Source organism: Megascapheus bottae, unplaced genomic scaffold (genome assembly GCF_031878675.1).
Source record: "Megascapheus bottae isolate mThoBot1 unplaced genomic scaffold, mThoBot2.hap1 HAP1_SCAFFOLD_40, whole genome shotgun sequence".
Lineage (NCBI taxonomy): Eukaryota > Metazoa > Chordata > Mammalia > Rodentia > Geomyidae > Megascapheus > Megascapheus bottae.
In genome coordinates this window covers 6,172,862-6,200,227 of record NW_028327715.1, presented here as the reverse complement: position 1 = coordinate 6,200,227, position 27,366 = coordinate 6,172,862, and the positions used below count along the sequence as shown (strand labels likewise).

The 27,366-nt window shown below is 37.9% G+C and overlaps 1 protein-coding gene and 1 long non-coding RNA gene across 2 annotated transcripts; both read right to left on the bottom strand.

Annotated features, from left to right (window-relative positions):
- Positions 1 to 2,172: 2,172 nt before the first annotated feature.
- Positions 2,173 to 4,782, bottom strand: LOC150039445 (serine-rich coiled-coil domain-containing protein 2-like). The gene is made up of 2 exons (XM_090327837.1): positions 3,366 to 4,782; positions 2,173 to 2,417 (listed from the first exon to the last, which is right to left on the bottom strand). Exons 1-2 carry the CDS (start codon positions 4,780 to 4,782, stop codon positions 2,173 to 2,175), a joined length of 1,662 nt encoding a protein of 553 aa, XP_090183963.1.
- Positions 4,783 to 10,462: 5,680 nt separating this feature from the next.
- On the bottom strand, positions 10,463 to 17,611 carry LOC150039444 (uncharacterized). Its single transcript, XR_016534410.1, has 5 exons — positions 17,556 to 17,611; positions 15,419 to 15,472; positions 14,592 to 14,642; positions 13,313 to 13,369; positions 10,463 to 10,511 (listed from the first exon to the last, which is right to left on the bottom strand). It is a non-coding gene; the product is annotated as an uncharacterized LOC150039444 (long non-coding RNA).
- Positions 17,612 to 27,366: the final 9,755 nt, after the last annotated feature.

The following is a 27,366-nucleotide window of genomic DNA, read 5'->3' as shown; positions in this document are numbered from 1 at the left end:
ATCACGGAGGAAAGTCATGGATATCAGGGGCTAATAGTCAATTGAGACATGTTTAAAACTAAGAGAAGGCATTTTGGGGTGTTGAAAATGGTAAACCGCTAAAGGCACCAGGTACTAAATGTCATATTGCTGCCATCTGCTGGACATCACATTTATGTGCATTTCAATTACATTCATTTTTAAAAGGCCTCATAATAAAAAAAATCATAAACTGTAAGCTTTATTTCCTTTATCTAATAACATAAAGACACTTTCTCTAAATTAAATGCTTCCTCTTACTCTATATGCTTGTACAACTTAAAATATTTCTGTTAAGTTTGAGTATAGTAGCTTGTAACTATAATCACAGTTACTCAGAAGGCAGAGATTGAGAGAATGCCAAGTCTCAAGGCCAGCCTTGGCAAAAAGTTAGCTAGAGTTCATCCCAACAAACAAGCCAGTCATCACCTGTGACAATCACCTGTGACCCCAGCTAAGGGAGACGCTGTGGTTAGGAGGATTATGAGGTGAAGCCAGACCCAGAAAAAACAAGAACCCCTATCTGAACGATAATGAAAGTAAAAAGGACTAGGGTGTGGCTGAAGAGATAAAGTACCAGCCCAGGAAAGGCCTGAGATCAAACTCCAGAAGCACTCCTATCTCCACTTTTACCCTCTTCCTGAAAATAGCCTGGTAGCAATATTGTTTTTTTTTCCATGTCTTTATTTCATAGGAGTACAAAAAAAATCATACTGCTTGAAATCTACTTTGAATGCAACATAATCACAAAAACTACTATATGACTTTATGAGGAAATCTCATTTTACATACTAAATAATAAAGGATGAGAGTGGTTTTTGTTGTTGTTTTGTTTGTTGGCCAGTCGTAGGGCTTCAACTCAGGACTTGTGCCATGATTCTGAGCTGCTTTTGCTCAAGGCTAGCATTCTACCAGCTGAACCACATCATCACTTTCAGCTTTTTTTCATTTATGTGGTACTGTAGATGAATTGAACCCAGGATTTCATGCATGCTAGGCATGCCCTCTACCACTAAAACACATTCCCAGCCTGAGTCTTTTTGTTTAATTGTCAGAAGCTCTTGGAGTTTGTTGGGCTCAGTTTGCTTACTCAGCTAACATTCTACCACTTAAGTCAACCTTTCCTTTTTGTGAGTCATTTGAGGTGTAGTTTGTCTAAGCATTCTTAAAACTGCACTCCTCTGGATCTACGCCTCTTAAGTTCAGGAATACAAGCACAAAAGGCATCAATGCCCTGTTAACTAACACATCTGTTACACCTTATTCAAACAGCATATTAACCACATTACTCACAACTGTTTCTTAGAATACCTGTGTATAATAAATGCATGGTAGATTGATAGGAAACTTATAAATAAGACAACAACACAATCTCTTCCTCTCCAACAAAGGGCTTCAAGTGATCAAACTTGCAGAGATCATAATGGACAGGTGCCTCCAATGGCTATCCAGGCCTTTAACAAGGTAAAGAGTAAAGACTAAAGGTAAGACTAAAAGTTAAAACTTACTGTGTTGAAGTGGTACTGTGGCTCAACATGGTCGAGTACTAGCTAGCCTTGAGCTAAAGAGCTTAGGGATAACACCCAGACCCTGAGTTTAAGCTTCACAGTCAACAACAAGGAAGAACAACAACAAAAAAACCTTACTGTGGTCTGTGAATGGTATCCCTAGGTTTCTCAATAATTGCTAGGTAATGTTTTGCCATGGGCACAGTGAGATAGCTGAACCTCTAGCTTCTTTCTATTCACCAACTAACGCTCTGCAATATAACTGAAAATGTTTCCAGAAAGGCCCAGGAAATAGATCAGTGGCACAGCCCTTGCCTATCAAGTGCAATGTCCTAGGTTCAATCCCGGTATCAAAAGGAAAAAGACCCAAAAATGTTCCCAGATACTGACGATCTCTACCTACTTGAGAATTTCTGGCCTAGCTAAACTTGCCCAATAAAGTACATCCATAGATACATGTGTATGTGTGTGCATGTATGTATGCATATTCTATAATGAACATGTGTATATGTATTTAAATCAAAGGTTACACTTTCTGTATTTACTATACATTTTATAGGGTCCTAATAAATACATGAGTTATTATTTCCCAAACTAGGAAAGTTATTTCATAAATTAAAAATGTCAATCAATGCCAAAAGCTTCACTACAGTAAGGTAAAGTATTTCAAGAGGGCATAGAAATCCATATGTACTATGCTGTTCATTTCAGAAGATTCATAGCTGCCAACTGGATGCACATTCCCAATGGGTTCCAAACCCTCTTCATCCCACATGTATGTTCCATCAGAACTATCCGATGGGGAGAGTTCAAATGAAGAGCCAGCTCTGTAATCCGCATCCAGGGAAATCAAGTTATTTCCGGAAGTATGCTTTGTATAGCCACTCCTATCTTCAGTTGGTTTAAAAAAGAGAGAAATATTGATTCACAAAATATGATTATTTGTCATTTCTAAAAAATAAGCTATAAGAATTCAATATATTATGGCCAAAGAGATGGCCCCCAAACGCATACATAACTGCAACATCTTCTAAGTCTTAAAGAATGTTTTTTAAAAATAAAGAATAAAATCTTTAAAATATTTCTAGTAAACAAAAAAATTCACTTAGCCATCCTTTACTACTGTAACATTTCTGATATCCTCATATTTCTTTAATATTTTCCAAGATATTTTAACCACTGCTCAGGAAATTCCTTTCATAGTTGCCTCCTTATAAGGAAATAAACTTGTTCTCACAGTCCCTTTTATAAGACCTGCAGACAATCAAGGGTTTGTGTGTATTTCCAGGCATGACCACATTCCTGTATCCATTCTTTTCAGTTCTTCTTTTAGGGCATATGAAAATACAAATATACATTCTCTAGTATCTAATGTCAATATAGCTATCTATATTGGGAAATGATTCATATACGGCTATTTCATTTTCTTCAATTACAGAAATAAAGTTCCTTGGGCAGTATCACTATTAAAATTGCTAAACAAGCAAATTTAGACTGGGCATGACTTCCCTATCTTATGTTTCTTTTGACATAGTTTTATTCTTAACAAAGACCAATGATTCACCACTCTAGGCAGAGAGATCATTTGGGAAACATTGTCTATATTAAATACGAAGTGGCTTGGATATAATAGCCAAGAAAGACCAAAAAAGACATTTTACTGACTTTGCATTAGATAGGTTAAAAAGAGGATAGGGAACAAAAATCACAAGGAAGATAAATGTTGCCCAACTCCAGATTCAACCCGCTGTATAACACTGAGAGTATCTTAGAAGATAATCCTAAATGATAATTTGGTTATAGGAGAAAAGCAAGGAAATTAACGATGTTAATATTTACCAGAAACACTTAAATCTATCCATTCATCAGTTTTACCAAAGGTTTTTTCATTTTCTTTGGGGGAATCAAATACATCCTTTGAAGGTCCATTTTCATGTTTTTCTTCTTTGAGAGACATTTCCTCTGGTGTTATTCTAGTTCTGTTGGAGTCTTCTATATCAATAAAATCATCACTGAAGTCTTCACTTAAGTCATTCTTATCAGAAGATGATAAAGAAGATAAGGAAATATCATCCACATCATCACTTAGATATCTAATTTTAGTATCATGTTTCATGGTCTGGTCATTATCTGTTCTGTAACTTTCATTTTCAATTACTTCTTGGTCCTTATTGGTAGTGTTGTCCTTAACCAAAACTGTAGCCGCTTCCTCTACACAGGTGTCAGCAGATGTATTTTTATTACCATCGACGGTGATAGTTCCAGAAAATGGAGGTCGGCTGGATTTCAGTAGAGAGGGGTGAACCATCCTATAACCCAAAGTAGAAGTTACACCTGGCCCATTTGCTAAAGCCAGTTTCTTTCCACCAGGAGCATAAGGCCTATTAAATCCATACCCCAAATGTTCATTTCCATTAAGTACTTCCAAATGCCGAGAACTTCTTGTTAGCATACTTGACCGTAGAGGCACTCTAATGGGAAGCTGCTGGTTCTGATAAGGCTTTGTAAGATCAACAGCTCTATTGAAGGAATGTGATCTGGTTATAGATGAAGGGGGAAGGAATGAATTCTGAATGGAATGTGAAAAACTCTGTGACCTTACCATTCTTTCACAAGCCATAGACTTAATATTGTCTGGGGACTGTGCTAAGCTTTCTCCAGAACTGCTTCGAGTGGCACAGGAGTTTGCTCGGGGCCTCTGCATGCTACCAGCTGATCGATTTCCATAAAATCCATTCAACTGAGATTTTGGAGCACTGACTGAAGAATATGAAGTCCTTCCTAGTAACGTGCCTTTGGTGAATTTACTCAAGTTAGATGGTCCAGAAAAAGACTTTCGGTTTACCTCCTCTGTAGATGATACAAACATAGTGGATGGCTTTGTTAACTTTGATGTGAATAAAGGAAGACTTTTTAAACCTCCCTTTACCTCATTTTTATCCAACATTCCTTGAGCAGGTGCATGTTTTTCAGTATCAGTGAGTTTATCATGTGAATTTTGAGTACTGTTAGGTTCTTCAGTATTTTGTGTACTAAGTTGGTATTTATTTGCTTTCCTCCAATTAAAGGAATGAGATAATGAACAATCAGAGCCATTATTTTTTATATAACTTTTGATGTTACTACCCTTGGACGTTCCTAATAGAGTAACAGCTGTCCCACTGGACATCGGCTTCAGTGTACTTCTTACAGATTTTGCACCATATTTCGGCAACTTGGAACCCAAAAATGTCTTGATTTGTGTCTTCTCTTCCATGAGCTATACGGTACATTTGTTCTCAAATTGTGACAGTATCTGAAGAGAAGAAAAAAAGAAAGTAAGATATCCAAAGTAAGATTAATAATGCTTGCCTATATAAATGTACATATGTAATAACACAAAGAAAAATTCAAAATTATTAATGGTTCTTGTAGTCATCTTAAAAAAGACCAAATATACTAATTAAAGCAACAACTTCATGACATTTTTCTAAATACCTTATTAAAAATTTGGGCCATATATAACAGAAATGCCCACAGGTAATAAAAGTGGACAATCAAATGTGACTAGATTTCAAGAAGTTTCTACAGTATATCATCCAATTTCCTATTAAAACAGTTTCATTTATTACAATAAAAATATATGAAAAAAGTTTCACTTTTGATTATAAACTCTTCTTTTGAAAAATCAGAACATAATGGAATTCATTGCCTTAGGTCTTTAAAAATAGTGTATTATTATCATTGGGGCTGGCTCTATGCTTGAAAACCAATTTATTTATAATCTGTTGTAAATGTTTTATTCTGTTTGCAGTTAGGAAATGCAGAATTCAAAGTGATCTAGCTTGTAAGCAAACTGAGATGTACTATCCCTTTTTATTAAAAATGAGTTAATGTGTCAAGAAACCAACTAGCAAAGTGGGTTTAACCATTACCCCTTCTGTGTTCTATCTAATTCCTTTGGTTGTTAATATGGTGATAACTGAAAGCCAAGGTAAATTTTAAATATTAAGATTTCTGATTTATTGAGTTTGAATTATGCCACCATGCTTATGTAAAGGTGAAAGTGGCACTATGGTGAAACTTAACAAGAATCAGTTTCTTAGTTGTAACAATTTTAATTCTCCTTTTTTGTGACTTCTTTCCCTATAGTCTTGAAATAGCAAAAGGTTACTACATCTCTCATTACTGTAGTGCTGAGGTTATTGAAGTCACACAAATATATCTGTGTGTTTGATTCTTGGAAAGTTATCTGTTAAGTCCTAGAACAAAGGTAAATGTGTTTCATGTTTTGCACACAAATTCAGAATTTGAATAACCATTTGACTTCATAGTGTGATCTCAAAAAAGGAATTTCTCCTTTATTTTTTCTTGCAGTTAATGTAAGAGTACACTAAATCTCTAAGTTTCTGAACTATTAGAAGTACAGATGACCTAGTAAAGATGTAGTAGTGTGTTTTATTCATTTTGCATGTGTTTATTTTTCCTTATGTTCTCAGAAGATGATTTATTTGCTCAGCTCAGTGGTGTTATAACTAAAAATCATCAAAAGAAGCAGTCTCCAGATAACAAGCCAAGTATTACTTATTATTTTTTATTGAGTTGAAATTGTAATTCTAACACTTTTCCACATACAAAACACAAGTGTCATGAAGGGTCTTCATGATTGCATTATAGAAGAATTTAATATGTCATAGTTAGTTAATTGGGCATTCAACTATAATGTTAATTTCCCATGATGGAAAAATTTAAAGATGAGTTTGAAAAAAATTGAAAGAATTTCACTTATTAGTTTCTGTTACATGTATCTTGCTTAAGTTTCTGTTCATTAATTTACATTCATCCAATTATATAAAGCAAATTTGGAGGAAACAAGAAGTTGTGCAGTATTTCCAACGACAGTTCTCTTTTATTTTTGTGTTTTCTACTTTAAAATGTCTGTTTTATCAGGTCAGTTTAATCGGGTAGATTATCAAAATTCAAGAATGATCTCTTTCCCCATCAAAAAAAAAGAAAATAAAAAAATCAGAACATGTGATTTTGATTGCAAAAAATACACAAGGTCTTACAAAAATTGGAACATATTTTTAAATAATTACTAAAATTATAATAAGGATGAGAAAAATGAAATAGCACCAAAAAAGAAAAACTATTCTGGCACTAAGAGTTGACATTTTAGCTATCTTTATTTTATTTTGTTGTAAAGGTAATGTACAGAGGGGTCACAGTTAATAAGTAAGGTAATGAGTACGTTTCTTTTGTTTTTTCCAGTCCTGGGGCTTGAACTCAGGACCTGGACACTGTCCTTGGACTTTCTCAAGGCTAGCACTCTACCACTTGAGCCACAGCACCACTTCTAGCTTTGCCCATATTCATGGTACCAAACAATCAAACCCAGGACTTCCTACATGCTAGGCAAGCACTCTACCACTAGGCCTTACTCCAGGCCCTTGAGTACATTTCTTGTTGAACACAGTTACAACTCTATCCTTTTTCTCTCACTCTCCTACTCCTTTAATTCCCCCTCACCCCAAGTTGTAAAGTTCATTTCTAACCTAGTGTCTTGTGAGTATCAGTTACACTGGTTCACCCTATGTCCTTGATTCACCACGTTGTCATTCTCCTTTCTTTCCCAAATCAGATAAACATATATACAACACACAGGGTACCAGAATCAAAAAGTGTTAAGCAGCTACCTCAAAAGAACTTCCATCCAGTAATACAAGCAAACACTAAACTTAGTGTCAAAATGAAACAAAAAAAGTTAATAAAGTTGATTGGCCCATGAATCATTAACCTCAATATCTCAAATCAATTTTAAACATAACATAAAACTACCATACACATATTCACATATGAACATAGAACTGGAAACTAGCTTCTCCTCTTCAAGTAACCACTCAATAAATACATCCTATGATAAAATGATTTTAAAATTATAAAGAAATATTTAAAAATGTGTCTAAATTTTTAGAAAAACATAATACAGTCACTGCTTCCACTAACTATGTAATTCTGTAAAAATCCAAATGAGTAAAATACAAACAAAAATGCGAGCCTTTGTATCACTAATATTTTTATGTAATTATGACGTCTTTAATTTGTCAAAAAAAGAAACGTGTGCATCCACCAGTCCTGAGGCCTGGATGCTATGAACTTTTTTATGATAGTGCTCTTCCACTTGAGCCACAGCTCCAGTCCCAGTTTTTCTTTGTTTTGTTTTGTTTGGTAGTTATTTGGAGATAACAATTTCCTGCCCAGAGCTAGCTTTGAATTGTGATCCTCAGAACTCAGCCCCTTAAGAGACCCCAACACATACTTGGCTGTATTCTTAACTGCTTCTCACCAAAGGACAAGGAACAACAGCCTAGAAGCTGGACTCTCATCATAACTGTCAGTGGGCTTGTCCAAGTATCAGATTTCTGGAGAATGAAAGAGGCCCACCAGCTCTTTCACCTCAGAAACACGGAGACCACCTCAATGTGCCTGACTGTGATTCTTACCTCCATTGGCTCAGTAAAAGTTGCATGTAGGCAATAAGTAAATAAGGTAGAGAATAGGTAAAGAAAGATACGGTTGCTATGTTTGAATTCACAGTAGACCATGACCAAGTATCTGCTGCCAGATGCTATCATTTTCTATTTAGTTTCAGTACAGGAGGAGGAATAATGAAGACAATGATCAGCTGTCATATAGACTGTGTACTAAACTCACACTAAAAATGAATTTACATTCAGATGACAGATAACTCACCAAATGTTAATGCTCGATTCACAAACCGCAATGGCAGTTAATGTTGTGTCATCCCTAAAAAGTGAAGTAAAAAAAAAAAAGACACAGAAAATTGAGTTGGAAACTGTAGAGGAAATCAAACCTTTTCTACAAGGCTGGGTACTAAAACCATAACTGCGTTCATCCTAGGAACAGGTTTTGCCACTTGAGCTACAGCTCCATCTCCAGCTCCTCTGTTCCCTCTAGCTCTTTGCTCTGGTACTCCGGTGTGAACTAACAGACCAGAACCAAATGAAAATCAGTATTTTCCTTTTACCACAGAAATACAGTTGAATCTGTTCAGGAAATTAAATATGGACTGGTTTCATGCAAGGTAGAGAATTTTTCCCAGTACCCCTACCACAGTACCTCTTGACATCTTGTATGAATTTCAATACAATACACTTCAAGGGAACTCAACCTGAGATCATAGCTAATATTCTGCTTCCTCTGTTCCTTCTATTCCCTCATTACCTTCAGTAATCCTAGATGTCTTTACTGACTTACTCTCAGATTGGACCAAGGGGAGGCAGGCCAGAAACAGAGAACACTTCATTGTTCACCAGGACATTGAGAATTCCCTCTCCTTACAGGAGCCTCAATTCTTTACCCAATTTGTGAAAACACAGAATGGCACAGAAAAATTTCACTTCTTTGACCTTCCAAGGGGTTCCCACAAACATGGTACTTAGTCTCTGTACAGCTTTCTACACAAGTCTGTCTACATTTGAGTATCTGACAACAAATGGCTCTCATCTGTCAATCTGTGTGTATTCTGCTCCTCATTATCAACATAAACCATTAATTTATGCACAGTCAAATACTATGGAAGTTCCTAAAGAGACTTTTCTTCTCAAATTGCTATAATACCCAGAAAACGAACTCTACATATACTATATATGTAAAGGGGTATTTCCTAGAAATGAGGCCTCTCTCTCCAATGAAATGACTACCTGTGCTAAATAAAAATTTATGCAAGATTCACAAGGAGTTCTTTTCCTATGACCCTAAAGCACTGTTTACACTATTTTCGTGAGTTTCCTGATGTTCCGTTTCCCTTGCTATGAAGGAAATTGAGCTGATCATTCATCTACATTTCTGCTTCCTCTCTCCCCTCCTTGCTTCCTCTGTCTGTCCAGCCTCTCTGATTCATAATAGGATTGGTACTTCATGAGTTATTCACCTTAAACTACAAAATACATGTGGAAACTAACACACAGACATGCTTTGGCAATTGAGTAATATTTGCCTTTCACATAAAATTCCAACCCTTACTTGATGGTAAAAGACTTTTCATTCACTAAATAAATCACAAATGCTATGAGGGAGCTGTCTTCAGCTGTCACGTCTCCCATGAACATCTGAAAACCTAGGTAAGTCATTCTATTTTAGACAGCCTCCTTCTCACAGCAATAAAATGAGACACATCAAGGATGAACATGGGCATGAACAGATTCGCTGGTCTTTTCATCATCATCATCATCTCTTGAGATAGACATCCAGCACATAATTAGGCAAATTTTTGATTGGGGCCAAAAACGCACCTTATCAGTAAAGCATTTTAGAAAAATACATAACAAATTAAAAAGACCCTAATGATCAGCCTTTACTCATTCATTGAGAGAGACAGAGAGAGAGAGAGAGAGAGAGAGAGAGAGAGACAGACAGACAGACAGACAGACAGACAGACAGACAGACAGAGACAGAGAGACAGAGAGAGACAGTGTGTGAGAAAGAGAGAGAGAGAGAGAGACAAACAGACAGACACACAGACAGACACACAGACAGACACACAGACAGACACACAGACAGACCACCACCTTTAACTTGTCTTATCCTCTAACTAGAAACAACGGAGTCACCAGAACGTTTAACCTGCTGAATCTTACAACAAAACACTAAATTTCTTTTGGCCACCACACTAAATTAGGAACAAGAAGAATTCTTGATATTTCTTCTTGAAAACACCTAAGATTTTAGAAAGTGATCTAGAGATATTACAGCCCAAGAATCTTAGAAAAATAACAAAGGCCCTGCGTTGTCATCAATACCTAAAATAAAGTTCTGTAAACCTAATCACTTTCATTTCAATGACTATCCTTTCATGTGTGACTGTACTTATATACATGTAATTATGCATAGATGCACATAGATGAGAGTATATGTATATTTAGACCTTACCCTTCATTGTTGTTTGTTTCGTCAAGTTTGGTTGTGGTATAAGTTGAGGTGTCCCTATAGAATGAAACCAAATGTCATAGTCAGCCTCTCTAATGGTTTTTGTAGACTTGATTACAAATCCCTTCTTTCTTTCTTCAATAACCCATTAACCATTCACAGTGTTTGGTTCGATTTCTATCTATTTCAATATTTTCTGCAGTTTATCTTGCTATTTCCAGTTGAATCCCACCATAGTATGATAGGAAAGAGTACATTGACTTTTCTTATATGCAATTGTTAAGATTTCTGCCAAGAAATCTCTTTGAATAATTACTGTAGAGGAGTATTAGAGAAAGGGAAAGGCAAAAAGAATAATGCTGCCTCTAGGCTCTAAATATTATTTCCTTTGGAGAAAGCTTGGGGGTTGCTGGGATGATACATATTCTGGGACTGTTGTGTGGAATATTCTGCAGATATGTGCTGCCTTTGGTTCTTGGCCTTCAGTTGAATCTGGTTTCTTGCGGATTCTTTGGAAAGGATCCAACATGGTTGGAATCCATCTACTCATTTATGTTTAGCACTGTCTGTTGCGCCAAATTGGGTGCATTGAGTCTTAGTAGGATTTTGTTGTTAATAATTGCAGTGCCTTTAGCCAAATGAAATGACTTTCATGTTGTAATACTTTCAAGTTTTCTTTGCCAGATAGGAATCCATTTATATTTGCTTCCTTTTGGGTGCCATTCTTGGAATATCTCTTTCCATCCATTCACAACAAGCCTGTGACTTTCTCTGCTAGGGAGGTGGACTTCCTTCTTTCTCTTTCTTACTGTGTTTATGTGCAGGTACTATTGGGCTTCCTCTTAGGGCCTGGGTGCTCTCCCTTAGCTTTCTCTATTAAGACGGGTACTCTACCACTTGAGCCATACTTCTGGCTTTCAGGAAGTTAACTGGATAAGAATCTCAAAAAGTTTCCTACCGATATTACTATTTAGACCTCCACCTCTTTGTTCCAGAAAGGATTCTATCCTTTGGTTGCCTGCATTTGTAACATCTTGTGAAGTGCAGCTGACATACTGCCTAGAAAAAATTCTCTTCATGACCTGTTCCTCTAGCTGAAGAATATATATTCTATCAGAAGATCATATGCTAATAATCAGATCTCAAGAAGCTGAAAAAATGAAATCAAAAGTATATCTGATATTTTTTCATTCAAGGGGCTTGAACTCTGAGCCTGGGCATTGTCCCTGAGCTCTTCAGCTCAGAGCTACCACTCTACTTCTTGAGCCCCAGCACCGCTTCTGTTTTTTTCTGGTACTTAATGGGAGGTAGGAGTCTCAAGGTCTTTAGTGCCAGGGCTGACTCTGAACCACGATCCACAGTTCTCAGCCTCCCCAATAGCTAGGATTATAGGCTCTATGTATCTTTTATTTTTATAAAGACAGAGCTACAAATATCCCAAAGACTTTAGGGATTATAATAAGACATGAAAGTAAATTGATAAGTACTTGATCAATCAGAGGTCTGATAAACCAAGAAAGAAAGTAAAAATTACTTCAAGCAAATAGAAAAATAAATGATTCTATTGCAAAACACACTAATTTTCATGTGGTAGCTCAAGTTGATGTTCTAATGTGTAAGACAGAAGAGTAGTCAATGGTGGGGATTTGGTAGTGTGTGTCCAAGGATTGTGAAATGCCCTTTAGATTGTGCTGGTGTTTTTGCAGGATCTCAATCACAATGGGGACATGAAACATATCTTAATATATTTCTGTTTTGTTCGAATAAAATTAGAAAGATTCCCAGGCATACAATATCGAGATGAGGTAGAAACTTAGTTGATGTCATTTTCTAGCGCTGGAATATTTTCCCTGAACATCAGAAATCTGTCTCCACATTTCTCTACTTATTAGGAATGTTCAGTATCCTCACATGCAAAGAAACTGAAGTGAGGCTTTTTGCAGAAATTAAACTTTTACATCTGCAAAAGATGATTTTTATCCAAGGTTTTATAACACTAGAAACAAATAAATCTACCTAACCTGGTGGATAACAGCCTCATCTTCTTGCACCCAACTCAATTCAAAGGGACTCAAGAGTTATATCTAATTTCCGCATGCCACTTGCCTTCCACTCCCAGCTCTATTTCCTGCCCCTCAGTTAGGGACAAGGAAGAGCAGTCTAAAAGCAGGACTCCCATTCTGTGTGAATGTGCTTCTTCCTCTTGTGCCCTTCAGACACCTGGGAGTACCTTTAGGTTTCAGAAAGGGATTGCCAGGTCCCTGGGCTTCTGGTGAGTAGCTCATAGGCTCTGTGATAATCCCAGGATTCTGGGTGCTAGTTCTTGACTTCACAGCACTCCATGAGCCACTGTCTTATGATCTGCTCTATCATTTCTCCTTAGTTTCAAAACATATCGTGATTCCATGTGATATGGATAGGTAATCCTGTGTACTGTGAAAATTCATCATTGTTCAAAATGGTTTATCATTTAGATGATCAAAAACTCAACTCACACTAAATGAAAGGAACTCTAGGATATGGAAACAAGAGCTTTATCTTGTGTGATTGCTGTTCTTAATGTACTATGTAATTTCTCTTCTCTTTTTTTCCCCTTATGCTTAATCTCATATTGTTACTGTATCTGGCTTTGTAACCTGGCATACAGTATATACGTTTATTTCCTTGTTTGAAATAGAAAAAGGAGTAGAAAAAACAAGATGATTGGGAGGGGGAAGGCACATGGGCACAATAACATGAGAAGGGGTATCATTGTGTGAGAAGTAATGCATCTACTATCTGGCAGATGTAACTGTAACCCCTCTATGCATTACCCCAACAATCAAAAATAAAATAAAATTTAAAATTAGTCAACTCACCCCCTCTTGATGTCTTCATCTGAATGAACAACAACTTTGGTTAAGCTGCTGTCCTCACTGTGGATATATTGAAACATACAGAAATTAAGTGGGGCAATGTAGGAAGAAGTGATGCATTTTTCTGACACTTCTTGGTTAGAAAACTATGGCCTTGTGTGTGCTACACAGGTCGTCTGTCAAATGTACTTTGTCTCTAGCTCTTCTGTCTCTGCCAAACCTTCATCCAGTACTGAAGTCTCAACTCAGAGCCCTGTCATTGCTACAACTTTAGTCATGGCCTGGTGAGCCTTCATGCCTAGGTTTGCCTGTTTAATGACACTTTCACTTAGTCTTTCACCAGAACTTGAGATGGATGTGCAAGCTTTTGTTCACAGATGTGATTCTGTTTTCCAGGGGTGTGGTGGATGTGGGGGGAAGACCACCAGAGGATGGCAAGATGAAGCCATCCAGGGTAGAAATTCCTTTCTGTGGTAGGCCATCTCCAATGAATCAGCAAAATGGTGTGCTGCACATGTGTATCAAGAAGCAGAGCCTCAGTGATAAGTAAGAAAGGAAAACATTCCTGGAGCCCTGACTTGAAGGGATATCAGAGTACCGTCCTTCAGCCACATGCATATGGACTCTCTCTCTCTAACTCTCTGTCTCGTAGCTCTTTCATTGAAAATGTACATTTATTCATGAACCATGTATTCACAGATGTGAGTAGTAAGGACCTTGTCATAATGTCACCGAGTCATCTGATCATCCAATATAAATGGTACCCAGACAATGTTTATAGTTACACAAAACTTAGAACCACAGTTTTTAAAAGTTGGCATTAAGTGCACAATGAAAGGTATATGTAAAAATTAAGTTCCAGACCTAGGGAAAGGGAATACCCATCAAAGAATCAGACATAGCCAAAAAACTACGGAAAATATCAAACAAAGTTGTATAGCCACTTTGAACTGACACTTGTATTTCTTCACCTGTGAAGAAATTGTTATGGCGGGAAATAAATACATAGAATTGTATGTCATTGCCGTCAGAAAAAAGGAACATAACCAATTGTAGGTTCTCATACACTGGCAATGTGCAGGGTTTGGGGGGTTTTCCTGCACTGCTCCCTAAAATAGCAAAACACTTTGTGCACCTCCTTTCTCATTTACTCATCAAAATGAAAAGGAGTAATATGACAGACAGAAGGTACACTGAAAGTATTTGGAAACTACCCAGAAATGATCAGTCTGTTTCATAACATATATATTTATGTACGTTTTTCTATTGATAGATATCTGACCTTTGCTTGAAGTCTTCTGTCCCAAATTCTGTTGAATCATTTTTATCCAAGCTAGAGAATTAAATTATATACAGTCAAATACCATGTACATTCTTAGTCTTACTCAAGGTAGCAAGTTACCCAAACACTAGTGAATTTGTAGAATTTAAATTTTTCCATACTTAGCTAAATAAACAGAGGAATTCTACTATTACCCAGAAAGGAAATTAATTTCTGTGGAAACTTACATTTTTATCTCTTCAAAAGAAAGCTTTAGTGCACAAGTAAAGAAATTTCCTTTCTTAGTAAACCTAACACAATGTTTATTGGTATCATGTATTTTCATTGTACATACAACTCACTACAGAGGAACTCAATCCTTTATGCAATCTGATTTTCAACTTTCCAGTCTGCTCTACCCCCTCCGTACTTACATTAACTTGTTGTTTTCTTAACTGCTTCTCACCAAAAGAGAGTCCAAAAGCTGGACTGTCATCAGAACTGAGAGTCCAAATATCACATTTGTGAAGTATGAAATAGGCCCACCGGCTCTTTTCACCTCAGAAACACTGAGACTAGCTCATTGCTCCTGATTGGGATTCTTACCTCCATTGGCTCAGTGCAAGTGGCATGAAGGCCCTGATAATAGGTAAATAAAGATATGCTTGCTACTTTTCACTTCATAGCAGACCATGACCAAGTATGTGCTAACTGACTCTATCATTTTCTTTTAGTTTCAATACAAACAAAATGATTACAGGAGGACACTAAGAAGCTGTCATATAGATTGTGTAATAAATTCACATTACAAATGAATTTATACTCAGATGAGAGATAATACAACTTACCAAATGTTAATGGTTGGGTCACAAACTGCAATTGCAGTTAACGTTGTTTCATCTCTAAAAAATAAAGTAAGACACAAACAATTGATTTGGAACATAGAGAGGAAATCAAACTTTTCTACAAGGCTGGATACTAAAACCATGACTCTGTTCATGTAGGATCATGTTTGCCATTTGAGCTCCAGCTCCAGCTCCAGCTCTTCTGTTCCCTCTAGCTCTTTGCTCTGGTACTCCGGTGTGAACTAACAGACCAGAACCAAATGAAAAGCAGTATTTTCATTTTACCCAGAAATACAGTTGAATCTGTTCAGGAAATTAAATATGGAACAGTTTCATGCAAAATAGAAGAATTTTTCCCAGTACCCCTACCACAGTACCTCTTGACATCTTGTATGAATTTCAATAAAATACTCTTCAAGGGAACTCAACCTGAGGTCATAGCTAATATTCTGCTTCCTCTGTTCCTTCTATTCCCTCCTTACTTTCAGTAATCCTAGATGTCTTTACTGACTTACTCTCAGATTGGACCAATGGGTGGCAGGCCAGAAGCAGAGAACTCTTCACTGCTCAGCAGGACAAGGAGAACTCCCTCTCCATACTGGAGTCTCAATCCTTCACTCAATTTGCAAAAAAGACGGAATGGCACAGACAAAATTACACTTCCCTTCTAAATTGTTCCCACAAATACGGTGCTTGTTCTCTGTACAGCTTTGTACACTACTCTGTCTATACTTGGGTATCTGACCACATATGGCTGTCCTCTGTCAATCTATGTATGTTCTGCTCCTCATTATCAACATGAACCATTAAATTATGCACAGTCAAATACTGTGGAAGTTTCTAAAGAGACCTTTTTCTTCCCAAATTGCAATAATACCCGGAAAACAAACTCTACATATACTATATATGGAAGGGGGTATTTCCTGTGCTTTCCTAGAAATGAGGCCTCTCTCTCCAATGAAATGATTACCTGTGCTAAATAAAAACTTATGCAAGATTCACAAGGAGTTCTTTTCCTATGACCCTAAAGCACTGTTTACACTGTTTTCGTGGGTTTCCTGATGTTCTGTTTCCCTTGCTATGAAGGAAATTGAGCTGATCAACCATCTACATTTCTGCTTCCTCTATCCCCTCCTTGCTGGCACTACTGTCCTCTGTCTCTCCAGCCTCTCTAATTCATAGAAGGATTTCTAGTTCATGACTTATTCACCTTAACCTACAGAATATATGTGGAAACAAAAACACAGACATGCTTTGGCTGTTTAGGAATATTTGCTTTTCACATAATATTTCAACCCTAACTTGATGATAAAAAACTTCTCATTCACTAAATAAATCACAAATGGTATGAGGGAGGTGTCTTCAGCTGCCACTTCTCCCATGAACAACTGAAATCCTAGGCAAGTCATTCTATATCAGACAGTCTCCTTCCCACAGCAATGAAATAAGACACATGAGGGATGAACATGGGCATGAACAGATTCGCTGGTCTTTTTATCATCATCATCATCTCTTGAGATAGACATCCAGCACATAATTAGGCAAATTTTTGTTTGGGGCAGAAAACGCACCTTAGCAGTAAGGCATTTTAGGAAAATATACATCAAATTAAAAATCCCCTAATAATCAGCCTTTTCTCTTTCATGGAGACAAAGAGACAAGGAGAGATAGATACAGAGAGGGAGAGGGAGAGGGAGAGGGAGAGGGAGAGAGAGAGAGAGAGAGAGAGAGAGAGAGAGAGAGAGAGAGAGAGAGAGAGAGAGAGCTCGCAACTGTAACTTGTTTTATCCTCTAGTTATCAGAGAGAAGTTTTTAAGTTGCTGAGCCTTACAACAAAACACTAAGTTTCCTTTGAACGCCACAATAGATTAGGAACAATAACTCTTGACATTTCTTCTTGGAAACACCTAAGATTTTAGAAAGTTATCTACTGATATTACAGCCCAAAAAATCTTAGAAAAATATCAAAGGCCCTGCAGTGTCATCAATACCTAAAATAAAGTTCAATAATCCTAATCACTTTCTTTTCAGTGACTATCCTTTTATGTATGACTGTACTTACATACATTTTATTATGCATAGATGCACATAGATGAGAGTATATATATATATATATATATATATATTTTTTAGACCTTACCCTTCATTATTGTTTGTTTCGTCAAGTTTGGTTGTGGTATAGGATGAGGTGTCCCTATAGGATGAAACCAAATGTCATAGTCAGACTCTCTAATGGTTATTATAGACTTGAATACATATCCATCCTTTCTTTCTCCAATAATCAATTAACCATTCAAAGCGTTTTGTTCCATTTCTATGTATTTCAATATTTTCTGTCTTTTATCTTTTGTCTATTTCCAATTGAATTCCATCATACTATGATAGCAAACAGTAACTTTGTCTTTTCTTATATGTGATTGTTAGGAGTTCCTTTATACTCTGCCAAGAAACCTCTTTGAATATTTACTGTAGAGGAATATTAGAGGAAGGGAAAGGGAAAAAGAGAATAATGCTGCCTCTATGCTCTAAATATTAATTTCCTTTGTAGAAAGCTTGAGGGTTGCTGGGATGATATTTATTCTGAGAATGTTGTGTGGAATATTCTACAGATATGTGCTGCCTTTGGCTCTTGGCCTTCAGTTGAATCTGGTTTCTTGCGGATTCTTTGGAAAGGATCTAACATGGTTGGGATCCATCTACTCATTTATGTTCAGCGATGTCTGTTGTGTCAAATTGGGTGCATTGAGGATTAGTTGCCTATTCTTTGTTGTTAATAATTGCAGTGCCTTTAGCCAAATGAAATGACTTTCATGTTGTAATACTTTCAAGTTTTCTTTGCCAGATAGGAATCCATTTATATTTGCTTCCTTTTGGGTGCCATTCTTGGAATATCTCTTTCCATCCATTCACAACAAGCCTGTGACTTTCTCTGCTAGGGAGGTGGACTTCCTTCTTTCTCTTTCTTACTGTGTTTATGTGCAGGAACTATTGGGCTTCCTCTTAGGGCCTGGGTGCTCTCCCTTAGCTTTCTCTGTGAAGAAGGTACTCTACCACTTGAGCCATACTTCTGGCTTTCAGGAAGTTAACTGGATAAGAATTCCAGAGTTTCCCACCGATATTACTAATTAGATCTCCACTGCTTCGTCCAGAAAGGATTGTATCACTTGGTTGATATTCAAGGGGCTTGAACTCTGAGCCTGGGCATTGTCCCTGAGCTCTTCAGCTCAGAGCTACCACTCTACTTCTTGAGTCCCAGCACCGCTTCGGGGTTTTTTTGGTTGTTAATGGGAGGTAGGAATCTCTAGGTCTTTAGTGCCAGGGCTGTGTCTGATCCACGATACACAGTTCTCAGACTCTTCAGTAGCTAGGATACAGGCTCTATGTATCTTTTATTTTTATAAAGACAGAGCTACAAATATCCCAAAGACTTTAGGGATTTTGATAAGACATGAAAGTAAATTGATAAGTACTTGATCAATCAGAGGTGTGATAAACCAAGAAAGAAAGTAAAAATTACTTCAAGCAAATAGAAAAATAAATGATTCTATTGCAAAACACACTAATTTTCATGTGGTAGCTCAAGTTGATATTCCAGATGTGTAAGACAGAAGTGTAGTCAACAGTGGGGATTTGGTAGTATGTGTCCAAGGATTGTGAAATGCCCTTTAGATTGTGCTAGTGTTTTTGCAGTATCTCAATCACAACAGGGACATGAAACATATCTTTTATATGTTTCTGTTTTTCCAAACAAAGTTAGAAAGATTCCCAGGCACACAATATCGAGATGATATAGAAACTTAGTTAATGTCTTTTCCTTTGTTGGAAAATTTTCCCTGAACATTAGAAATCTGTCCCCACATTTCCCTAGAAAGGAAATTAATTTCTTTGGGAATTTACACTGTTATCTCTTCAAAAGAAAGTTTCTATGCACAAGTAAAGAAATTTTCTTTCTTAAAATTAACAAAATATTTATTGGTATCATGTAGTTTAATTGTACATGCAACTCACTACAGAGAAACTCAATCCTTTATGCAATCTGATTTTCAGCTGTCTAAGTCTGCTCTACTCCCTTCTTATTTTCACTAACTTGGCTCTTTTCTTAACTGCTTATCAACAAAATACAAGGAACAACAGCTGAGAAATTGGACTCTCATCAGAACTGACAGTGGGCCTGTCTAAGAAACAGATTTCTGGAGAAGGAAAGAGGCCCAACAACTCTTTTCACCTCAGAACCACTGAGACAACCTAATTGTTCCTGACTGGGATTCGTGTCTCTATTAGCTCAGTGCAAGTTGCACGTAGGCACTGATAATAGGTAAATAAGGATATGATTGCTAATTTCACTTCATGGCAGACCATGACTAAGTATGTACTAATTGACTCTATCAATTTCTACTTAGTTTCAGTACAAAAATAACTATTACATGAGGATACTGATAAGCTGTCACATAGATTGTACACTAAACTCACACTACAAATGAATTTACACTCAGATGACAGATAACACAACTTACCAAATGTTAATTCTTGAGTCACAAACTGCAATTGCAGTTAACGTTGTTTCATCTCTAAAAAATAAAATAAAATAAGACACAGAAAACTCATTTGGGACATACTGCAGAAATCAAACTTTTCTACGAGGCTGGAAACTTAAACCATGTCTGTGTTTATGCTAGGATCATGTTTGCCACTTGAGCTGCAGCTCCATCTCCAGCTCTTTTGTTCCATCTAGCACTGTGCTTGAGTACTCTGGTGTGAACTAAGAGACCAGAACCAAATGAAAAGCAGTATTTTCATTTTACCACAGAAATGCAGTTGAATCTCTTCAGGAAATTAAATATGGACCGTTTTAATCCAAGGTAGAAGAATTTTTCCCAGTAGCCTAACACTGGACCTAATGCTATCTTGTATGACTTTCAATATGATGTTGTTCAAGGGAACTCAACCCTGAGGTCATACCTAATATTCTGCTTCCTCTGTTCCTTCTATTCCCTCCTTACTTTCAGTAATCTTGGATGTCTTTACTGACTTACTCTCACATTGCACCAATGGGTGGCAGGCCAGAAGCAGAGGACTCTTCACTGCTCACCAGGACAGTGAGAACTCCCTCTCCTTACTGGAGTCTCAGTCCTTCACCCAATTTGCAAAATGATGGAATGGCACAGACAAAATTGCACTTCCCTGACCTTCCAAATGGTTCCCACTAACATGTTCCTTCATCTTGGTACAGCTTTCTACACAAGTCTGACTGTATTTGGGTATCTGACCTCTTATGGCTGTCCTCTGTAGATCTCTGAGTGTTCTGCTCTTCATTACCAACATGAACCATTAAGTTGTTCGCAGTCAAATACTATGGAAATTCCTAAAACTACTTTTTCTCTCCAAACAGCTATAACTAGCTGAATACTAACTCTAAATACTCTTTATATGCTAGGGGTTATTTCCTGTGTTTTCCTAGAAATGAGGCCTCTCTCTTCAATGAAATGTGATACACAAAGATTTATGCAAGGTGTAAAAGGAGTTTTTTTCACATGACCCTAAACCACTTTTTGCAGTGATTTTGTGGGTTTCCTTATGTTCCATATCCCTTGCTATGAAGAAAATGGAGCTGATCAACCATCTACATTTCTGCTTCCTCTCTCCCCTCCTTGCTAGCACTACTGTCCTCTGTCTGTCCAGCCTCTCTGATTCATAAAAGGATTTGTAGTTCATGAGTTATTTACCTTAATCTATAGAATATATGTGCAAACAAACACACAGACATGCTTTGGGTATTACCTTTCACATAAAATTCCAACCATCACTTGATGGTAAAAGACTTCTCATCCACTAAAAATATCACAAATGGTATGAGGGAGCTGTCTTCAGCTGTCTGTTTTCCCCAGAACATGTGAAATCCTAGGCAAGTCATTCTATTTTAGCCAGCCTCCTTCCCACAGCAATGAAATGAGACATATCAGGGATGATCATGGGCATGAAAAGATTCTCTGGTCTTTTCATCATCATCTCTTGAGATAGACATCCAGCACATAATTAGGCAAATTTTTGTTTGGGGCTGAAAACACACCTTAACAGTAAGTCATTTCTGGAATATACACATCAAATTTAAAAACCCCTAGTGTCCAACCTTTTCTCAGTCATTGAGACATAGAGAGAGACAGGGAGAGACACACAGAGACACAGAGAATAGACAGAGAGAGAGAAACAGAGACAGTCAGTCAGACAGACAGACAAAACCCCTGTAACTTACTTTATCCTCTAGCTAGACAAAATGGAGTCACCAGAGAGAAATTTCTTAACCTGCTGAGTCTTACAGCATAACACTGAATTGGTTTTGGCCACTACAATAGATTAGGAACAAGAAGAATTCATGGTATTTCTTCTTGGAAATACCTAAGATTTTAGAAAGGTCTCTACTGATACTAGAGCCCAAGGATCTTAGAAAAATATCAAAGGCTCTGCAGTGTCATCAATACTTAAAATTAAATTCTCTAATCTCTATCACTTTCTTTTCTGTAACTATCCATTCACGTGTGTCTGGACTTACCAACATGCAAATATGCATAGATACACATAGGTGAGAGTGTATGTATATTTAGACCCTACCCTTCCTTTTTGTTTCTTTCAGGAAGTTCAGTTGTAGTATCAGATGACAGTTCTTCATTTTGGGGCAAAATCTCTTACCTCTCATACATTTCCCACAGAGTTTCCTTCACTGTTTAGGTTTGACAGCAGACTATAGTATTCCTACCTATGTCTCACAGCTGGGATCTCATGCCTATACCATATTGCTCTGCTACTTCTTGTTTAACATGTTGACATCTGTTTGTGTATGCACACATTTCTTGCCTTCATTCTGACATTAGGAATACGCATAGATATGTATATATGTAAATATCATCAGATCATTGAGAGCCTTCAAGGATATTAACTCACATTTCCATCCTAGATCACACATTATGTCCTACAGCCAATTTTCAGGATAGAAGTGTATTGGAATACATAGGCAGGCATGACACATAACTTTAGCATACATGTTCAGTCAAAGAACAATCTACTTTATACAAATGATCAATTTTCACTACTCATAGCAAATTGCTACCTCATAGGATACCATACATAATGATAGATAAAATCAGAATATAGATGAAACTAGGTCATCATTTTGATTATAATAAAAATGATATATTAACATTTACTGATTGTATAACTATCCTTCACTTAACAATAGATTGTTAATATTACCACAGACCCCACAAAAGCATTTATTCAAGCTGAAATAAATACGTTCTTTGATGATAATCAAGTATTTTAATCATATCTTTACTGACACTAAGTCAACTTACTGCCAGTAATACAGGGTACAATTTTAGGCTAATACACAAAGAAGAAGAGAATCAATCCTTCTCTGGGTTGGCAGCCACCAAATAACAAAGAAGCAATGAAACACGGATATATGACAGAAATAAATGAGAATGGGAGCAATATGTCTCTTCTGATCAATCAGAAACTTAGGGGAATATGCATTATTGTATCCAATGAAAGTGCCAATGGTAGTAGAGTAAGTTTGAAAACCCCTGCCCCAATGATATGCTGGCTGCTGAATACACATTTTTAAGAGTGAGGATGGAAAGGAAGAGTGTATGTCTAGAAAAAATCAAATGAAAGTAATAACAAGCAGTTCTTGATATGTAAAAATAAAACCCCAGACTACAGCAATCCCTGGAAAAAGATGTCAAGAAGAGCAGGAAATTATGGCAAATACATCAAATAAACAACCAGGAATAGTTATTGTAAAGATAGAGGTATATAGTGCAGGAAAATGCTTTTCTATAAAACCAACATCATGAGACCTACAAGGAGACATATACTTGAAGAGTATATTACATGCATTCATATCCATTGCTAGAAAAGAAGGATCATTCAGACAAAAATGTCAATCACAAAACATCAAAGTTTACCACATTTCAAATTTGTCTAGAAGACACTTCAAAACATTTCATTTTCTAACTGAAGAATATACATTCTACCAGAAAATCACATGTTAAGCTAATAACCAGGTTAGAAGAAACTGAAACAAAAATTGGATATACCAATGTATCTTATTTTTACAAAGCAATAGAGATACAAAAAGAGAGAGGACAAAACAACCCATGAAAGTTAACTGATAGACACTTGAATGATCGGGGGACTGATAAACCAAGAAAGAAATTTAAAGTGTCTTGAAGCAAATGAAAACAAAGTGATGATATTGAAAAACATACTAACTTTAATGTGACAGCTCAACATGATAGTCAAGAAGTGTGAGGTAGAATAGTAGTCACAGGGTGGGGAGTTTTGGAGGTGGGTACAGAGTCAGTGGTGTATTAGCACAGAAGGAGTCACACCCAATGTTTTACAGAGCCAGTAGGAGCTTGTTGGAAATTTACTGAATGCTTCCCCTTTTTGTCACACTGGTGTGTGATGACAGGGCATTCTGTTTGCCTGCTAGGCAAACACTCGACCACCTGAGTAATGGCCTAAGTCATTTGGTGCTGTAGATGTCTTTCCAGGAAGATCTTCCTTCTGTCTAGGTCTGGAAGTGGCCTCAGATCATCACCTGGTTATCTGTGCTCCTGGGAGAAGGGAATACAGCTGTGAGCTCCTAGGACAGGCTCACTGCTTGAGATAAGGGTCTCAATAACTTGTTTTCCATGCTGGCTTCTTCATAGGATCACCTCCAATTTCCACATACCACACAGTCAGTGTGACAGGCAGACCCTTCCTGATGCATATTTCTTTCATTTTCCTGGCAGCACTGGTGATCCAACACAGAATCTTTCACTTTCTGAACTGCACTGCATCACACATGTCACCACTCCTTTCATGCTGTTTGTATTTCTTCAAATACAAGGGCTCAGCTCCAGCCTTATGAATGTGGATACTTATGTGTCCATGTGTCTGTACATACATTCATATAAAATATGTGCATAAACTTCCACATATACATTTGTCTAGCACTCTATTATATGGCTTGGATTATAGCTTACCTTTCAGTCACACTGTCATCATCATGTGCTGAACAAAATTCAAATGCAGATGTGCTATAGGAACAAAAAAATATATATAGTCAGATATCACATGAATAATTAAACTTCATATTCTGGGTCAAATTATTTTGCAAGTCACAAAACAGTGGACTATACTTCTTCCCTATAACTGAAATATTCTTCTCACACTTGATTTCAAATCAGCACAACATTACAGTTTAAGATTATCAAAGAAATATACTTGGTGATAAAATATTAACAATAAGCGTTCTAAAGTAATTGTGTATCTGGCTCACTGGGTCAGAAAAGAAGACAGGTGCAAGGTCATCTCCAAAGGTAAAGAGAACACATTACTCATTGAGTCACCAAGACACTAGGCCACAACTTCCTAAGGAGAAGGCAGGGTAGTCATCTATCCATGATCTTCATCACATGTAATCAAAACCTCCAGTTTTCCCAAGTAACTGAAGACAGAGGAGAGAAAGTAACCATGGAGTCATTACTTGCTCTGAATGATACTGCAATATCCTCCATTCACAGGTTGGGATAATCTTCAGAGTATGTGGTGCCAAGAATGAACATTGTTACCACATCAATCCAGTCACTTTGAGACTTGGCAACAACCTTTGCATATAAAGAAGAGAGAGTAGTTTGGGAAGGGACATATTTGGTCTGGGACAATTCCATACAAGAAAGCCATATCCATACAACAAAACTTTTATGCTCATTGTTTGCAACTAAGTAAAAGCAGTGCTGTTAGCTTCTAATGGCCCTGTTTTCTCATTCCAAATTTCTTCTTTTCTCACAGCTAAGTTCCAGATTCTCCACTTCTCATAGCAATTTCTTATACCCACCATTAAAAATATCTACATTGTTATAAAACAATACAAAGTGTGGTATGAGGGTAAATGTCTTTTCAGTTTGTTAGAGATTAGGATCAGAACAAGCTGGCAGAGAGGCACAGCTAGACCCAGGGGCATTGTAAACACTAGCTTCACATGATGACAGGGTTGTATATTATAAGGGATACTTACATGACCTTGATCTTTCATACAAATAGTTCTGCTGCTCACTAGCCTCTACGTCTGTTTCTTTCTGCAATCTACTGCAGACCTGTGGGGACTTGTAGCTAGTGGTTTAGGAGCCATGCTGCTTGCCACCTGTGCTTCAGCATGTACACTCTCAGTGATGCAAGCAGTCCAGAATCAGAGGGTGCCTGGTCCCTCCCGCCTGGAGTAGGAGATCCCAGATACTCCCGGCGAGTGGGGCCTGTCTCAGGACACCATTGGCTGATGGTCGCATTCAGGGAGGTCCCTATTTGATGACATGACAACCACCGCTTGATCTGTATTTAGCCATCGCGTTTTCTAAAATAAACTTAGATCTGCACTGAGAGTCTGGTGTCCAGACTCTGTGTTCCTGGGATTATTCGTGGGCTCTGTCACCATCTTACCCCCTCCTAGAAGTCTGAGAAAGACTCCAAAAACTGGTGCCCAGACGTGGGGTATAACTAGTAGGTAAGTGGACCTCTATAAGCAATTATGTGGAAAGGGATCTTGGAGAGCAGGCACCTTCACTTTTCTGATAGACAGCTTGAGCAAGTTTATGAAATTGTTCTGTCTCTCTCCCTGTGAGGGATTGGAGGTAGGATACGGGATGAATCCATGTGGGAAAGGGTAGTCCGGCAGGTCAGAAAGGGGAGCACATTGGTGATTTGCCTCATTTCTTCCCCATCGTGGTCGCTATTCTGAGTTGCCTCCAGGGTTCAGTCACCTTAGCTCCGGCGCCAGTTGGGAGACCAGCACCCCCCTGGAAGAAGGCTGCCACCCGCAGCCAGCTGACCTGAGTTCTGCCTCCACCTTTGCGATCTCACCAGTATGACCTAGGACACCGACCTATCCAGAAAAACCACCCTGGATGACTGCTTTGCTGGCTGTGGATGCCACAGAATCTGCCTCCACACTCTCCTCAAAGCTACCTCATCCTATGTCTACCCTGGCATGGGACCGTGATATGATTATGAACAATACAATCAGAGGAACTGCAACCCTATTGTCTTCCCTCAAAGCATGCTGGGGAGTACATGGGGGCTGTGTCTCCCGTTAACGCCAGTCCCATCTTAAACCCACCTAGCCCTAGTTCTCTCTGGCCCACCACACTCATTTCCACAGCAGCAGGACCCATGTTTGCTTTAGCTAAGTTGGTTGAGTTTATCCAGGCTTGCCTGGATGCCATCTAGCTAATATCTTTGCACAAGGTTTGGGCCCCATCCTACATTCCGTTATGAGTGTCCACAAATAAAGAAAAAGGGGAAACTGCGGGGACTCCTAGATAGTGATTTAGGAGCCCCGCTGCTTGCCACCTGTGCTTCAGCATGTGCACACTCAGTGACCCAAGCAGTCCAGAGCCAGAGGGCACCTGGCCCCTCCCACCAGAAATAGGAGTTTCCGGGTACTCCTAGAAAGTGGGGCATGTCTCAGGACATCATTGGCTGACGGTCATACACAGGGAAGTCCCCATTTGCTGATGTGGCGGCCACCACTCGATCTGTATTTAGCGAACTGCACCGTGAGTCTGGAGTCTGGTCTCCAGAGTCTGTGTTCCCGGGATTATTTGTGGGCTCCGTCGCCATCTTACCCCCCTCCTAGATGTCCAAGAAGGACTCCAACACAGACCCATAGGTAATATACTTCGTATTTTCTGAAGGAATATGTTATGAATGTGAGCAAGGTAGATGAAGTATATTGCTCATGACCTGTTCTTCCCTCACCCAGTTTCATCTGAAGACAGATGTCATCCCCTGACACATCAGTGACAAGCATGACAGTTAAAATGACACAGCAATTCCAAACTCTCAAGAGGGTCGTTCTACAAATTTGAACGTCTTCTTCCTTTCTCCTCTTATTTCATCCTGCCCACTTC